At 43.8% G+C, this 18764-nt stretch overlaps 1 protein-coding gene across 1 annotated transcript in view; it reads right to left on the bottom strand.

Moving 5' to 3' along the window:
• Nucleotides 1-18764, bottom strand: part of ADCY1 (adenylate cyclase 1) — a 262521-nt gene that overhangs the window by 71542 nt on the left and 172215 nt on the right. Inside the window, exons 7-8 of the mRNA XM_019535907.1 lie at nucleotides 11859-12017; nucleotides 10181-10322 (exon numbers count right to left, since the gene is read on the bottom strand). Coding sequence (XP_019391452.1) covers nucleotides 10181-10322; nucleotides 11859-12017 — 301 coding nt within the window. The remainder of the gene's footprint in view (nucleotides 1-10180; nucleotides 10323-11858; nucleotides 12018-18764) is intronic.

Raw genomic sequence — 18764 nt, 5'->3', positions numbered from 1 at the left:
GAGTGCTGCCGAAGGGATAGGCAGCGTGTTACAGCTCTGTGCCACTCTGATCCACTGGACCAGATTGGATTTGTGTGAGCTGGATTAGATCTCTTTGAAAGCCAGATACGGCCTGCGGGCTGTAGGTTGGCATTTCCTACTATAAATAGTAGTAGCTGATTCACATTACAAAAAAATAATTTCATCATCAGAGAGAAGCCATGCATACTGTAGGACTTTGGTGACCAGCCACATACCACAGACAAAACTAGCAGACATACCAAAGAATTTGTAAAAAAACCCTTAGTAGACAGATGTTATAGGTGGCATGAAGAAACCTACTGTCCTGGTAGATACACTACAGTTGAGTAACCAAGTATTTAAATATCCATGAGGAATTTATTAATCCTTTATAACCGTTTATAAATATTCCCTTGCTATTTAAAAATTGTAAGTTTTGTAATCTAGTTTCATAGATTTCATTTTATTTTTTTCTACTAGCAGTCATCATCTTCTCATACTTCCCTTAATTATTTCTCATTCTCAGAATGTACTGACTGAAATAGGATATGTAAACTAGGTAAAGAAGCAATGGCATATACCATTAAATGCATAATGTTGAGACTTCCTGGGATAACTTTTTCTATCTGCCCTGAAAAGGCATGTACTACTGACCACCCTTTGGTTACCTGGTAAAGCATATGGAACTGCAAAAGCAGCTTGTTAGATCATTTTCTTAGCATTTGTAATTAAGTAGGCTTCTGAAAGCTAAGCGTTTAGAGGCATAAAGATAGCTTATATAATGGATAGATATAAGCCTAGAACTACAATTATTTAGTTATCACTAGGGTAAAAACCAGACTTTGCAGGTGTTATACTCTGAAGGAGCAATTCTTCCGGAAGCAAATCTATGAGGCCTATGGTATAACAGAACACACAGTTGCCCTTGTGGGGTGCAACTTTTATACTGCATTTTGCCATTTTTAAACCATTCTATGTGTGCCAAACTTCTGTTCTGTTATGGGCATAGACTGCTTTTGTGTGCCAAGCAACTGTTCTGCTCCAGGTATAGACCAGTTTTCAATGATTTATATCAGTAAAAATGTAACGTCTATACCTGACCTAGAGGGCCAGGCTGGGTCTAGTACCTCAACTATGCATCTGGGCAAGGGACACAAGTTACAAATTAATCAGTATAAGTGACCAGAAACTGGTGTAAATGTGTAACAGAACAGAAGTTCTGTGCCACTCCAGCTGGCAGGAGGAGCTTTAGCCTGGTGGCTTTTGCCTAATGAATGGAGCTCCAGCTCCAGCTCTTGGCCACCTTCCATTTGCTCTGCCTGCCCCCAGGGCTGCTCATTGCACTGGGCAGGCAGAACAAGTGGAAGGCAGCCAGAGATGGAGCTCCATGTGCTGGACAGAAGCCACCGGGCTGAAGCTCCTCCTCTGCCCCCCTCCTTCCCACTGGTACAACAGGGGCAGGAGTGGGAGGGGGAGTAGCTGCTGGAGCAGGGGGAAGATGCCTTGGCCCAGCAGGGCTGTTCTGCTTCCTTCACTTCCAGCTGCAGCTCCTGCTGCACTGCCCAGTGCCGCTCCAGGCAGGTGGAAGCTTCAGCCCGGTGGCTTCAGCCTAGCGAATGGAACTCTGTTTCCAGCTCTGGTTGCCTTCCATCTACTCTGTTTACCCAGAGGGATGAGCAGCCCCTGTGGGCAGAGTGGATAGAAGGCATCCAGGAGCTGTAACCAGAGCACCATATGTTGGGCAGAAGCCACAGGGATGAAGCTTCCTGACCACCCACCCAGGGGGGCATGGCAGGGGCAGGGATGACAGCAGCATTGGCCAGAGCAGCAGCAGCAGCTAGAGGTGCTGGGGGCAGAACAGCCACCACAGCTGCAGCCTCCGCATGCTGCACAGGACACAGGGTGTGGTGGCTGGTTGCCAGGCTCGGGGCATGTTGGTGCTTCTGAGCTGTCCCAGACAGCCTGCTGCCTGGCCAGACTGTGCCCATACTGCCGGGCCAGGCTGTCACATAGCCTCAGCCAACTGGGAAGGGCTCTGCCCTCATGGCCCAGCCTAGGCTGACCCAGCCAGGCCCTTCCCAGCTCGCTGTGGCTCCATGACAGCCACATGTAGCCTGGGCATGGGAAGCTGGGAGCAATCTGGCTGTGCAGCCCCTGTGGCCCTAGCACACTGGGAAGGGCCCAGCCCTCCCTGGGCTGGCCCCTCTGCATCTGCCTTCAGCAGCACCCACAGACTGCCTCGGCTTAGCCCCACAGCACCAGTCACAGCCCAAGCCCAAGGGCCATGATGGCCCGCACTCGTCAGGCCTCCAGCTGCCTGAGCAGGAGCAGGAGCAGGGACAAAAGCTGGGCAGACTGCAGCTGGGGTCCTGTGCCCACCACAGTCTGGGGAGTTTAATCCCCTCCTTTCCCTCTTCATTTTAGGTGCTGCCCCAGCTGATGTCTGACCTCAGGGACAAGCCTGGCAAAGGCTGCTTCACCCCTCGCCCTCCAGGCACATCCCAGCTGGGGACCTTACTTCTCCCCAATCATACTTAGCAGCCTGCCGGGGTCTGGCCATGCCCCCAGGTCAGCTTCCCTCTAGCCTTGAGACTTCTGAGGAAAGGAATGGAGGGTTATTCTAGTGCCCCCTGCCTTCTAGCCCAAGCCACTGCAGTCACATGCCTCCATTTCTGGAATCAATCTAACCTGCAAAGACTGAACAAAGTTGCAAGTGAATAAACATTCACTTTTGATTAAATTAACCTGCAAAGGTTGAATCAATTTAGGCTCTGGCTTTTGAAAGTCTGTCCCTAGCCCTGGAAGTCAGTGGAATACACAAGTCAGCTGTACAAATGAAGCAATTATACACTGCCTAACTCAGGTGATGGAGACCAGTAGAACAGAGGATATACAATGGTGTAACAGTGAAAGTTAGTCTCACAATAAAATTTATTTTAAAAACAACATTAACACTTCAAGAGTGTTAATGAGTAAGACAGGAAGATTGCTAAGTGTCATTATTGGAGGCTGTGAATTAACTGGGGAACAGATCTTTTCAGGGAGCTCCACTGTTATTAGTCTCCACCTTGGCTAACAAGATCCCTTTGACTCCAGTGACTTTTTACCAGACTAGGTTTTGAATGAAGTGGGGGTATCTCTACCTCCAAAGAAACAAATAAATTTTAAAATCATCCAAACTGTGCTTATATCCCTTGCAAATTGAACAGATACTTTGTCATTGCCCAGTACCTCTCAAATACCTCAAAAAATATCCAGTATTTTCAGAAGAGGAGCTGAAATCCTGTCTCCTGCTGAAATCCTATGAAGTTTTTATAATGACAGAAAAGCTTTTCTCATGACATGTGCAGGCCTATTTTAAAGGTACAAGGGATTTAGTTTTTTGACATGAGCACTGAGATTTCTAGATATCTATTCAAAGCAAACCTGATCCATCTTATTTTCCATTGCCAATAGTTTTGTCATGGCAGAGCCCAATTTTGTATCAATGTATAATATCATTAAATTAATGTAATTCTGAGTTGGGATTTTGGTTGGGGATTATATTTAATTTGCACTCTTTTAAAAGGAATCCATCTGCTTTAGCTTGTGAATTATGAAAGGCAGCCAGAATTTTCATTTGACTTAAATGGGAACTGTCAGCGTTCAGTGCCTTTGAAAATCAGATGAATTATTTAGGTGGGTTTCTTAATTTAATGTTAGGCAGTCAAATGTAAGAGTTCTGGCTGTAATGCTTGTTGATTACAAATAAACAAAACCATACAGCATAAATCTCATCTTTCACTGTAATAAATCAAAAAAGGAAAATGAAAATTGACTCAGTGGCCACAGATAATCTCCTTTCTACTTCCTATCATCCACAAGTTAATAATCACAGCATACCTCTGGAGTTTGCTGTTAATGGGCTTCAAATGAAAGATTAAAACATTGTGAATATTTTATAATCTGTTTTCATTTAAAGTGTAACTGGTGCATGAATGAGCTTTCCCATGTTGTTATTTTCATTCTTGGTTAACAAGATCATTGTGACAATAGATCATTCCATCAGACCAGATTTTGAAGAAAGTAGGGTATATATCTTCTTCTAAATAAAAATTAATAAAAATGAAAAAAAAAAAATCAAAACTGTGCCCATTTACCTTTCAAATTGAACAGATTCTCAGCCATCTGTTGCTGATAACATTGATTTTCATTCCTTTTGGCATCATACCTGCTAAAGTCAGTTCATATTAATATCAGAGATGATGTATAAAGAATAAAAATGTGGCCATGTTTCAGTTAGCGAGGCTCGGGAGGAAAGAATACAATATTAAGGAAGTGGACATATGAAACCAATTAAAGGTATTAATTTTTTCCAATGTGACAAAGTTTTTTGTGTTCTTGTTTTTGGAGATTTACCAGTTGATACAAGGGGTAAGGCACACACTGTATGTGTTTGTTGAATGTAAGGATAAGATCATGAACACTTTTGTTAATGTTCTGGTCCACTGGTCAGCATGCAAGCGTACAATGACCATGGAAAGGTCTGATATGCTGTGATGAACTGCAAAGTGACATGTTGATTGATCTGCAAGTCCACTGGAGAAGTGAGTCGATACCTGTAAAATTCATGAAGTGTTTTCCTGCCAGTTTCCTAGACACTCCATTGATGCATACCAGAGAGCTGTTGTTGTTAGTCATGTAGCACAGAAACATCTGCCACTTCCATAAATCAATCAGTGACACAATAATGGGGAAGCTGCCATTTGCTTTTTGCAGCTGGTGACAAACTAATCAGTACATTCTCATTATTCAGTATGCTCCTTTCAGATATAAAGAAATATGTACTCACTTATTATTCGCTATTCATCCTTGCAAATAAAATGCACATTAGTCTTGCTTAGTTTAATAGGTGAATTTATTTAAAAGGCTTTGTTATTTTTTCACTCTTTTTTTCTAGTGAATCTGGACCTTGTTCTTCCATTTTCATTCTTTCCTAAAACCTTAGGGTCATATCTATTCAATTCTTGGATGACTAAGGGTGATCCCTTTCCATCCTGTTCATGTACCTGGAAAATCATAACACAAAAAGTAGCTGGGTCCCCTCCTCCTCACTGCCTCTTGAAATTTAGTCTCAGGATCAAAATAAAAGCTGTACTTGAGCATATCCAAGCCACCTGTACCCAAAGGCATTCAGAAAAACAACAGGGAATATATTTTGAGGCATCCCCCAGGGCTACTCTCAAGACATTTATTTCTGGGATATTTGAGACTGGCCACTGGGAATGACCCTGAAAAGGCCCCAACAGTGGACTTCTTGGTTTGAAGCATGTGCACAATGATAGGTTAGAGATGGAGATTAAGAACAATCTGGCCAGGAGTTGCTGCTGTGTTATAAACATCTCCTTAAAGACTTAGGGCTGCCTGTAGGGACTTAGATGCCTAAGTGATACTTAGTAAAGGTGTGTGAACTGAGCCCTATTCAATTCGGATTTGGAGCTGAAGATTCGATTCGGATCTGGATCTGAAGATTCGATGCTGATTTTGGAGAATCAGTGATTCAGATGTAGACACAGCTTTAAATATTTTTTCTACATATCTAGAGGTACCAGCACAGCTTGTGCATGCTGCAATGTTAGGGCAGATGGAGCATCTCACAGGAGTGCAGGGGGGCCCTCCACGTGCTCAGAGGCAAACCTGGAAGTGGACCAGAACTACTTCTGACCCTTCCAGGTCTGCTGGGGAGCGCATGGGGGCCTGTCCATGTCCCTCTAGCTTGGCGATCAGCCATGGGGGGGACCCCAGGTGTGCCCCCCCGACCCAGGAGGCACCAGTAGCCAAACTGGGGGAGCATAGGCAGGGGAGGGGCCCTCCATACACTCCCTGGTGGACCCAGAAGTGGACCGAAAGTGCTTCTGTTCCACTTCCAGGTCTGCTGCTAGGCACGCTGGGGAGCCCCCCATGCTTCTTTGGGACACTCCATGCGCCTCAGCATCACAGCATTCACAAGTCCCTGGTACCTAGAGGTATGTAGACAATACATTTAAATCTGTGTCTGTGTCCGAATCACTGAATCTTTCCGAATCTATTTGGAGGATACTGATTCGATTCGGAGAGTTTAAAGGGTCCTCTGATTCAATTCGGACTTGGAGATTTGGCCACTGAATCGGGCCAAATCTCCACTGAGTCAAATCAGGGACCAAAGCTTCACACAGCCTTATTACTTGGCTAACTTAATACTTCTAAGCTACTCATCCCCTCCTTTTCCCAGGCTGTCATAATGAAACACTTATACATATATTCACTTATAGAGCAGGAATTGACAACATACAGCCCACAAGCCACATCTGGCCTGCTAATTGACTGTATCCAGCCTGCAGATGCTCCCTCAGTGCTCCACATGGGGCTAAGCCCCACCCAAGGCAGCTCACACTGTGCTCCTGCCAACTGCGCTACCCCAGCCCTGATCCCGACCCTGGCCCCAGCCAGTGCGCACAACTTCCTATTAAGGCTGCTCCTGCCACTGCTGCAATTGTCCAAGTAGTGCTCAGCTCCCTCTGGCTTCAACAGCTCCTCCTCCTGTCCCTGCTGTGCTGTTCTGGGTAGCAGGTAGTGCAGGGAAGTAGCAGCAGGTGGTGGGGAAGCTGCAGCTGGGCAGCTCCTGCCCCAGCACATGGGGGTCCATCTCCTTCTCCCAGCTGCTTTCCACCCACCTGCCATGATATGCAGCCACTTGTGGGTGACCAAGTGGGTGGCCGGCAGCCCCACTATGAAGCTGTACATGCTGGGCAGGGCTGGGGCCATCAGCAGGCATGGCATAGGAGCTCAACATGGGTTGTCCTGGGTGGCAGCAGGCAGGGCTCAGACCCATTGCGGGTAGCACAGGGGCAGCTGTGGACTGGATGGGGGGCAATGGACTGCACCTGCACTGCACCCCTCAGGCAAGCTCTGCTGCATGTGCCTGCCTCCCTTCCCGACCTCATGCTGGCTCCAGGGACCTACCATGTGAGCAGTTCTGCACACTCACGCACACACTCCTCACCTGCCTAATACACATACCCGCCCCTCCCACTGCCCATGCCTTCCCCGCTCCCACCCCCACACAATATACAAGAGTAAGAATTTATCTTGAACTATTATGCAATTGTTATATATACTACTAAAAAAACCATAAATTAGGACAAAAATATTTTTTGAAATAAAGTTAAAATGTTATAGTAGATTTTCTATTTTAATATATAATTTTTTTTGTCTCTAATTTTATAGAATGATATATTCTGTAAGATTGTGTGCGAAGCCCTTGACAACTCACTCAGCGGCCTGCCGCCTGAAATAATTGCCCATCCCTGTTATAGAACCTAACTCCGCTGCTGAGGGAGCCATGGTAAAACTAGCACTGCCTGTTAGAGCAGAATCTATTCTTTTGGCTGTTAACAAGCATGAATTGCATCTTACACCACAGGAAAAAAAAAAACCGCCTTGGTTGACCAGATTTACCAACAACCCTTTTAGGAGAGCCTTTAACATATGGAAATACTACATAAATATGTGTGATTTATCATTTTGGCTCAAACCGGTGCTACATTTAGTCCAATAGGATCTCTTCAGCATTGTTTTATATCTCATACATTCTCTAAAGCCACTTGCAGACATTCAGTTAAAGGTGTGATAAGATCTGATCCATGATCCCAACAATAATTCCTCCCACCATACCGTACATGCATGGTCAGAGGTGTGCTGGTGGAATTGGGGATCAGATCCTAATTGCACCATATTGCTAGGGTAGGGGGATCCCAGGAGATCATGACAGCAAGCCAGGCAGCTGACTGGTGCTCCCTGCCTCAGGGGCAAAGAGAGTCAAGGGCTCTTGTGTACCCCCAAGGTTGTGAGTCCCCACCAGCTACATCTTAAACTGAATGTGCAATGGCAACCAGCCACAAAGTTATTATACAAAATATGTGTAGTAATCTTGTGTCTTACTTCCTGTTTTATAACACATGAATTGCATGAACATGAGGCTGGGCTACTACTTAAGACATGATTAAATAGTTATCATGTCTTAAGTGTAATGTCTGTTAGGGGTCTACACGAGCGCACACAAAAAACCCACTCCTATGGTAGTCATCCTGGGATAGTCATGTGGGATTAAAGCTGTACTTTGGGAAGCTAGAAGAACAGTTCTATATTCAAAAGCAACCTTTTGGATCAAGTCAAGTCTCCTGCTACTGAAGGAAAAATGTAAGGATGGGAATTTAGGATTCCCCATCACTAGGCCACAGGGTCATTTTTGCCATAGATAACTTGCTCTGAGGAAAAGTTTCCTCTGTAGCTCCACTAGCTGGAGGGTGACTAACAAAATGGGGAATAGGGGTTTATGTCTCAGATGTGTGTATGTGCATAGGTGTATTTACTCCTCTGGCTCCATTAAATCTCTGAACAGATCTTGTTAGGATAGACTTTCAGGTAACTTGTGTACACTAGGTACCGTGAGCTATCTGACATGGGTAAAAAGTATCAAAGTTCCTTTTGAAGTATAAACAGGTTATAGAATGGTGGCCATAAGACAAGCAGAAAATGTGATGTTGAAAAAGCTAGTACAAACCGTATATACACAAATTTTGATTAGCAAATTGCAAGCCTTCTGGTGAGGTCACATGGTTTTCGTAACAGACCAAGATGTTGCCTAAATAAAAGGAGGTTGCTTTTAGTGGAACTTCTGGTTTTAGTTGGCTAGTTCTTGAAAACTGAGGTTGCCATCCCTTTCAGTCTCTTTTTCACTAGTATTTGACAACTTGTTTTAGAGGGTGTGAGAAGGGGCTGAAAGAAAAGGCAGTATATTATATAATATATTTATATTATAAATTATAAATTATATTACATTATATATTATATTATAATAAGCAAACTTGGATATCATACTTGTCACCAGGCCCATCCCCTGGAATTTATTATCCAACCATTCAGCCTCTGTTTTCCTTATCTGGAAAGACCTGGCCAGGAGAAGAACCAAGCTTATCTCAATGTCTCCATCAGGGTCACTTAAATCCTAATCAATATCTGAGATGTGAAATTAAATGTCTTTGGCGCATTAATTTCCTTCTCCACCTCCATAACTTTGTTTTTGCTTTTTACCAAAGAGAAAACAAAAACAAAACAAAAAAGAATTGAAACAACAGTACTGCTCTCCTAAGCACTGAATTGTTCCTCATCTCTCTGCACATCTTAACTGGCCTGGCAGGTGTAAAGGTACTTGGGAAGTAGAGCAAAGATAGGAAATATTATTATGGGGCTTAGGAGTAGAGCTGAGATTAGAAGAGGACATGGAGGTCATTGTGGGACTGCAGCCGAGGTAGAGGAATGAGCAAGGGCAGCCAGGATAAGTCTCTTTTTAGCATCTCAGTGCAATAGCATGGGAGCATGTGCACGTTAGATAGACACTACAATATCTGCTCAGCTTCCCTTGTAAGATTTATTCTATACTTGCATGAATGACTAACAAACCCTGATCTCTGATGCATTCATAGATACATTATAAAGTAGGATGGTTAACTCCTGTATTTTTCCCTGACCTAGATAGCTAAGTCTGTGCTGCAGAGATCACATGGCAACTTTTTACAGGATATGTTAGTTTAGTCACCGCTGAGTTGATTTCACTTTTCTGCTGCAGACAAAGCATGACTGTAAATACTATTTTTTCTGCTTCTGTTCACTTGGGACTCCTTCAGTTCTGGTAAATGGGCCACTAGTAGGATAAGGTATTGCAGAAAGGGTTAGGAGAGCAAGAATAAGAATATAAACATGTCCAAATGTGGAGATGGATGTGGAGGTAGGAGAAGAGTTAAAGAGACTACAAAGATGGAAGTCTTAATGTTCAGAAATGCCCATGTAAGAGAAAGTGACAGTACAGTAAGCAGAAGCATCTATAACACATCCTTGTTTAGATAGCATGATTGCAGGGTTGGAATTCACCTCCTCCTTTTTTGCCTGCTTCTACTTAAAACACAGATGGCCAGGCTCTCAAGGAAATGTTCAGACAAAATTATGTTTTCTCCATTCAGAATAAAATGACCTATTTAACAGTAGGTTTGAAGAGCTGTTAATAGTTACAGAATATAGCTACTGCCTCTGTTTTAGACCCATTCACAATACGGTTAAGTTATGAAATTACACCATGGAACAAGCTACAGTTTGTGAATCCTACCTTCCTCCGATGGGATGGCACAATAAAAAATGTTTCAATATTATGCTTCTTCAAGAAACTATTCCTTTCATGGCCATACCCTGGTTCTACCTCGTAGTCACCATTTAGGCACTCTAAGGTGGTCTTTGTTATGTGAACTTTCCTAGAGAGAAAGACAGGACATTTTTTAATGTGATGATACATCATGAGCTAAGAGCTATTCAAATTGGGTGAAATCCACCCCTGTGCAGAAAGCGAACACGGGTGAGAGTTGCATGTACAAAAAGTAGATGACTATCGTAGAAAAGATACATTTTCTTAGCCAATAAGAAAGAAGAGCTATTTTAGCGACTACATATGCTAAAAGTAAGTAGGTACTATAAACAGATTAAAATTACTAGAGTATTTGACAACTTGCAGCTGTTGATTTTAGAAATGGGAAGGCCTGTGCAGTATCTTATATTTATTCTAATACCATAAGAATTTATTAAAGCACCTGCTGGAGATACTGCTGCATACTGCATCCATACCTGCTGGAGAAACTGCTGTTTGACATATACTATCCGACTCTTGGGTCATTTCTGAGGATTTATTTTTTTCAGTGGTTTTATTTTTTGTTGTCAAGAAGAATGGGACTCTAAAATGTATTCTCAATTCTGACCCTCCTTTTCTCTTGCCGATCACTCTGCTTGTACTGCAACTGCCCTTATGCTTTCTTCAGATGTCACCTGTATCTATGTTACCCTCATATACATTATGTCTTCCTAGAAGACGTTTAAAAGACCATGATTATTTCTTTCTTTTGAATATCTTTTTTTTCAAATTCCTATGACTGTGAGCCTAAAGCCAACCAATCTAAAACCACCAAAACCATCTATTTTTCAAAAAAGTGTAAATCTTGACCACAAAATAGTTAGCAGGTTTAAACTTCTCTCTGGTTAGCAGAACTGAATTGGGTGAAAAAGCCAACCAATAACCCTTCAATACAGTGGATCCCATTCTAAAAATTTGATATGCATAAATATATGTATCCATGCATATGTGGCTAACCAATATTGAGGATTGACCAATGTGTACTTAAAATTCCAGGACCTGAATATACCCACACACAGTTAAATTACTAACTCTGTATGTGTACATCCCAATACATAACTTGCACTTGTACCTTTATATTTGTACTATATTAATATTTTTATACATAAGGCATGTGTAATTGTTTGCCTGGCACTGGCATGACTTATACTGAAATCTGGCTTTGATTGATAATACTAAACTATTACCACCTTATAGATTTGGAAGCACAGAGACAAATCTTCCCTTCTAATCCACTGTGGCAACTCCATTTAATGGAGACAAGACTTTAATTCTTGCTAGAGTTCCTGGCTGAAATTCTCTCATCACCACCTTTTGTATCTATCAGTTTTTAGTGGAAAGTGTATCCAATGAGCACTTACGTTTTAATAGAAAGTTGTTCACATTTATTTCTTCCAGACATTACTAACAGAAATACCCATGTTATTCAATCCTAATATTACTCAGCAGAGGTTTTAACTGCAGGTAATATAGATTATCATAGTTCTTACCTGAAACCACCCTGCATTTAACAATTCCAAGTGTAATTAGACTTGCAACATGCTTCAGCTATAGACAAATAATTTCTGCTATCATAGAGAACTATAGCTCTTGTTATGAGACTTACCCAGGCAATCCTCCAGCTTCCATTACATTGGCTAGAGTCACATCATTAGACCAGACATCGTATTGCCATTTGCGGAGACCCAGGACCCCACAAAGCACCCTGCCTGTGTGTAATCCAACTCTCATATTGAGATCCACTTCCGTGGCTTCTGCCACAGACCTGCAATAGATAATATCAGACTATTATTCTGTCAAAAAGGGTGTTGCTTGCTATTATCTTTTGTTTTCCAAAATCTAATAATTGCAGTTAATATACACATTCAAAACTGCAGAAAGATGCTTTTTAAAATCCAAGACAGGTGCCTTGCTAGGATAACAATCCTACCTTCCTATCTTTTAGAACCTTCTAAAACTTGATTAAGTGACTAAATAAAAAAGTTACTTGGTCATGCCCTACCCTTGCTGAATCAAAATCTCAGAAGTCTTTTATTTTTGCACTAAATTTGGTTTGAGTTCTAGGTTTAAATGAACCCAGACCCTCAAAGCAAATTTAATTAAGTAAATTATGTTTCTCCTAGTTTTATGCATAGGAAGGTACAATGGAAGGAGACGTTACATATGATTTCCACATAAAACCACAATTTTTCCCAAGTTCATCTGAGATAGGGTTGTAGTTCATCCAGTAGGTCTGCCTCTATACACTTTTTTATGCATCTGGCCCAAATTTAAAGTTTTGCAAAATATACTGGGCAGTTTTTTTAGCTGCTGTCTTTTCAGAATTTGCTAACAGAGTCCCAGTGAATCTCTAATATTTGATCAAGATGCACTCTACCTGCAATGCAAATGATAAAAAGAGAGTCTGTGAAATAACAGTATTTGCTGATTTATCTCCTCTCTCACATATTTATTCATTTTTCTCTATCATACATTTTCCTGTTTCCTAACATCTACCTACCTTAGGCAGCTACGAGAGCTGACAGCGAATTGATTGCTAGAATCAAAAGAAAAATGTTGAAACTAGTTTATTAAGTTTAAATATTGATCTTTCATGTGACCAAGCAAACACATTTTACTGTAACATTAAAAGAGATTGCTTTCCCCTCAGTATTAAAATGGACAGTATGATTTAGAGTCCCTTCTTCTATTAGAAATGGTTTATTCTACTTTGACCCTTCTTTATCTTAGATTTTCATTATAGGCCAAATTTTACCCAAACCCATCCTACACTTCACCTACATAAAGACCATGAGGCTTATGTGGGAAAACTATTTATTTATGGGGTATTGTAGAGTAGAGGGTTGTGGATGGTCTTTTGGATAAAATACCAAACTGTGAAATCATAGCATATTAATTCAATTTCCTGGTTCTATTACAGACTTTGTATGAAATCTTAATCAAGTCATTTTAGGTATAGTTTCCAAAAAGGGACTTAGATGTTGTGACACTTGACCTAACTTTGACCTGTCATCTGCCCAAATTGGAGTCAGGCAAACTGCAGCATATGCTCAGGGCCTCTTAAAGGCACTTGGGCCTACTGCAGATGTGCCTGCTGCTCATGCTGGTCTTGCCAGGCTGCAGCCTGTGCCCTCCATGGGTGAAGAAATCTGGGGGGGCACATGCTCCCCCCATCACCCTCTGACACATCATTTATGCCCTCCCCCTCACCCCATAGACTTACCTGCAGGGAGCTGCAGGATCTGCTCTTCAACACGCTGCCTGGCTGTCACATGCGTGTGTACGCGTGTATCTGCACGTGCCACCCCCTGCCTGTTATCGCCTTCCTCCCACTCCCTCCAGCCCCAAGCAGCCATTTGCAGGATGGAACTCAGCAAGCCTGCAAGGGGAAACCTGTTGTTTCCAGCATTTGTCCCCTTTAAAAGAAGAAATCTCTGTTTTTCCGCAGTAAACAGAAAACCTGGATCCCTGATAATAACTGTATCATCACTACCCAAGGATACTGATGTCACCTGTTATAATGAAACAATTATATCTTCAGGGATCAGCAGTAATACAAATGCAGCAAAACTGCTGCAAACTTTAACTCTATTTTACTTATGGTTAAAGGTACTGTTATTTGGATAGGCTGTATTGCTACAGGATCATTGAGCTGTACCATACCAATTAATGTGCACACCTGAGCAGAAGCCCCTTTTCCGTTTTGAGAGCTACATTATGTTTGTCCATACTCTAAGCTAACCAACAGGATGTACCACAGAGAGCAACATGTCTGAAAACCCCTCCCTTTCGTGAATGCAGACACATCGCTTGACCTCTGGGTTATGTGCCAATGAAATACTGAGATTCACAAGTGAAACTACTTTCTTGAATTAGATGGGAAAGTCCTTTTGGGCAGGGAAGACTGGCCAATTCTTTCTTTTAAGAGGCAGTTATATAATAAATTAAAGATACCCAAGACCACATCCAATGCACCCATCAGGTTGAAGAGATTCAAACCCATCTCACCCGCTTGTTGGAAGAGTACCCTTGTCACTAGGTATTGGCTAGCTTGGAGCATTCTCCATGTTTGCAGCTTAAGATTCATCACTACAGTAAGAAATGAAAGCTCTATAGAGCCAGGGAGAGAATATGACTCTATAAGCCCAGCAATTATGACATGCAACTTAGGCAGAAGAAATCCCGGGTCATGGCTCTATTATTGTTTCATGTTATTCAGTGATTGGTTAGGGTGTAGGGAATCATCCGACCAGTAATCATGCTTTCTTTCTAGCCTCACACATTTCTCTCTGAAGGGCAGCATAGCTATGCTGCAAGAATGGAGAGGACCTCCACCTCAGCCTAGCCTATAACATTGTCATGGGGCAAATGGGTAAAGTGGGTTTAATCCCTGTAACAGGGGGCCTTCTCAGGGCCAATATAACCGTGGCCCGCCCACCTGTTTCTGGGCTAACTGCCCACCTTCTTGTTAATTAGTTAAATGATGAAATTAAGCGGAAGGCTGCCCATCTTCTGCCCCAATGCCAGGGGGTGCAATCTGAGGCTCCATTTGTCCCTTACACTGTAGCCCAAGCCTCACAGATGGCATCTCGATGTTATCGTTATCACCAGCCCCCACACTGGGCCCCAGAATCCTTATAATTGAACCCTGCATGGATTCCTTTCCTCAGGCGGGCTATTCCACCTTCATACTGGGCAGCATAGCTTCCTGAACAGCTTCCCCTTATGGATGTGGTCCCCCCAGGACCTTCGGCTCACTAGCCCTGGCCCACCTCTAGGCCAGCCAGAACCCCAGGCCTGCAGCTCATGGGCATTTCTCGCAGGGAGCCCCTGGCCCTTCGACCCTTCCAGTCCTGACCCCAGCATGGACCCCAGTCAGGGGAAGTTCAGACAGGTGTGAGTCTATGGCCTCACTCTTTTGCTATGGGGTCCACCTTCCAGACCCTCCAACAAGGGGTAACCCACCCGGTTGTGGGGGCTAGGGGTTAAGGCACCCCGACCCGCCTTTCACCAGGGTGGTAACTAGCCTGGCATTTCCTGGGGGCTCCCACACCACTGAGAGCCCCGCCAGGCCACCCACTCCTGGCAGGGTGCAGTTTTAGGTCATGTCCAGAACCAGGAGCTTCCTGACAAGCCCCTACAGCTCCTCCCTTACTTCCAGATGATACCAGCAGCTCTGCAGCCAGGCGGTGTTTTGGCCTGGCCCCCAGCAGCAAAATTGCCCTGTTTATATGGCCAGCCCCAGATTCAAAATGGCTGCCCTCATCAGGCCCCTGACAACTGCCAGCTCCAGGCCCTTAATGTGGCAGGCACAAACAGTGCCCTTCCACAATTTCCTTAAGCTGAGGAAGGCATAAAATCTTGGACTTAAACTCTGTGTGCCTTAGCTTTCCATCTGTACACACTGAGACATTACTTTGTCTGTCTCATCTTTTGTTTGGGCCTGTGGATGCAACTGCAGTTCAGATGATAATGACTTATCATTAATTGGCTATGAAGGAGATGATGCTCACTTTTCTACTAAGGTTAATTCTATCCATGGTTTTATCTTTTTTGTGCAATGGTGTAAGGTCTTTAAAAAAAATCAAAAACAAAAAAAAAACCCTCTCCCTGCCTCAACAATGACAAATATTTTTCCACCTCCCATAGAATAGATTCCCATAGAATCATAGAATAGGAGGACTGGAAAGGACCTGTAAGACCAAATCCAGTCTCCTGCCATGGGGAGGAGGTAATTGGGTTCAAATGAACTCCATGAGGTGCTTGTCCAGCCTCCTCTTGAACACTGCCAGGGATGGTGACTGCACCACCTCTTCTGGGAGTGTGTTCCAGATTCTAGTTACTCTTATGGAAAAGAAGGTTTTCTTTATGTCCAGCCTAAATTTTTCCTCAGCTAGCTTGTGCCCATTGGACTTCAGCCTCCTGAGGGATGCCTTCCTGAAGAGTTGCTCCCCTACATCTTGGTGTTTGCCCCTGACATACTTGTAGGTGGTCATCAAGTCATCTCTCAGACGCTTCTCAGTCTTCTCTGACTCAGACTGAACAGGCCTAGGTCCCAGAGTCTCTCCTCACAGGTCCTATCCCTGAGGCCCCTGCTCATACGGCTGTCCCTTCTCTGCACTCTTATTCCCATCCTTCTTGAAGTGTGGTGCCCAGAACTGGGACACAGTACTCCAGCTGTGACCTCACCAATGCTGAATAGAGTGACCAATGCTGAACAGAGTGGGAGGAGCACATCTCTGGATCTATTGGCAACACATCAGCTGATGCACATTGAGTTCTATTTGCCCAGTTGGCAACTTCATCACACTGATGACTCATATTCATCCTTTGGCCGACTGTCACTCCCAGGTCCCTTTTAGATGCAGTGCAAGCCAGTGAGCCACCCCACATCATATAGTTATGGTGAAGGTTCTTTCTACCCAGATGAAGGACCTGGCATTTCTCCCTGTTGAACCTCATCTGATTGCGTTCTTCCAATAAGACCTGCCTGTCAAGGTCATCCTGTATACTTGCCCTGCCCTCAGATATGCCCACATTTCCCCACAGTTCGGGGTCATCCGCAAACTCAATTGTTGCACTTCCCACTCTGTCATCCAAGGCATTAATAAAGATGTTAAAAAGTATGGGCCCAAACACTGATCCCAGGGGAATACCACTGGAGACGGCCCTCCAGGATGAAGCCACCCCATCAATTACAACTCACTAGGATTGGCCGCTGAGCCAGTTGCCAACCCATCTCTCCATAGCCTTGTCTAGGCCAGTACCCTCCAGCTTAAGTGAGAGAATCTCATGGGAGACAATATCAAAGTCCTTGCTGAAATCTAGGTAGACGATGTTCACTTCATGCACCATGTTGAGCTGGATAGTTACCTGCTCATAAAAGGACAACAGATTTGTTAGGCATTACCTCTCCTCAACAAAACTATGCTGGTTGTTTCTCAATACCCCACCAGTTACGAGCTGGTGGTTGATGGTTTTCTTGATGATTTTTTCAGGTTTTCCCCAGGATCAGACTGACAGGCCTATAATTTGCAGAGTCATCCCTCTTCCTTTTTTTAAAGATGGGTACCACATTAGCCTTCTTTCAGTCATTCAGGTCCTCTCCTGAGTTCTAAGATTCTTTGAACAGCCTCACCAGAGGCAGTGTTGTGGGTTTGGCCAGTTCTTTCAGGACCCTCAGATGCAGGTCATGTGGCCCAGCTGACTTGAAAACATCCAAATGCTCTAAGAGTACCTTTACCTGTTTGGGGCTGATTTTATGTGGATTACTGTCATCACTGTATTTTCTGAGTCCCTGGACAGGTGACAAATTCATGCCTGGTTTCAAGAATACTGATGTGAAGTAAGAACTAAGGAGCCCAGCCTTTTTACAAGGATCAACTGTGGGCTCTCCCTCTGTGTTCAGTAAGGGACTCACAGCAGAGTTTGATTTCTTCTTGCTCCCTATGTACCTATAGAAGGACATTTTGTTGTCTTTTATTGCAGTTGCCAGCTTTATCTCCTTGTCTCATACTTGCAGGCCTGGGTCACATGAGTGTACTCTGCTCTGGATACTAAGCTGTTTTTCCATTGCCTGTATGCTTCTATTTTCTTTTTGATAAGTTCCCTGATGTCTCTATTGAGCCAGGCAGGTCTCCTGGCTCTTTTCCCTCCTTTGACTGCATGGGGATGGCCTCTTTTTGAGCAGTCAGAATTGCTTCCTTAAAAGAAGTGCCACCATTCTTGAACTCCCAAGTCATCCAGTCACTGGTTGTGAAGGGCCTTTCCAACTAGACTCCTGAGTTTACCAAAGTCTGCCTTTCTGAAATCGAGGACTTCTGTTCTGCTGGTAGAATTCCCAGCTTTACGGTGGATGGTAGATCTGATCAACTCATGATCACTGTCGCCCAGAGTACCTCCAATCTTCAGGTCACTTACCATATCTTCCTTTTTGGTCAGCACCAAGTCCAGAGTGGCTTTACCTCTAGCCAGCCCCTCCAAAGCCTGTGACTAGAACAGGTCATCTAAAGTTGCCAAGATTTTGTTTTTGACCTGCTAGAGCTGGCTGAATGGTCTTCCCAACAGATGTCAGGGTACCTGAAGTCACCCATGACAATCAAGTCCTTAGTGCTGGCTGCATCAGTCAGTTCCCTGTAAAATGCCTGGTCGTTCTCCTCTTCTTGGTAGGGAGGCCTATAGTAGACTTCCACCATCAGGTCCCCTTCTCCCAAGCCCCCTTGTATCTTGACCCAGAGGGTCTCAAAGGACTCCCCTGTGCAATCAAACGTGACTTGTAGGGAGGGGTACTGCTTTTTCACACAGAGGGACACCCCTCCACCCTTCTTCCCAACCCAGTCCTTCACATAGAGCCTGTAGCCCTCAATATCCACTGCCCAATCATATGTATTGCTCCACTAAGTCTCCGTCAACCCAATGATATAAAATTCCTCATCTGCCAGAAGGAGTGCCAGTTCATTCTGTGTATTGCCCATGCTTCTGGCATTCCCATAAAGACAGTTGAGTTCACCTC

The sequence above is a fragment of the Crocodylus porosus genome, unplaced genomic scaffold (genome assembly GCF_001723895.1).
Source record: "Crocodylus porosus isolate Cpor-Errol unplaced genomic scaffold, CroPor_comp1, whole genome shotgun sequence".
Classification (NCBI taxonomy): domain Eukaryota; kingdom Metazoa; phylum Chordata; order Crocodylia; family Crocodylidae; genus Crocodylus; species Crocodylus porosus.
Note: the sequence above shows the minus strand (reverse complement) of the source record. Positions and strands in the feature narration are given on the sequence as shown.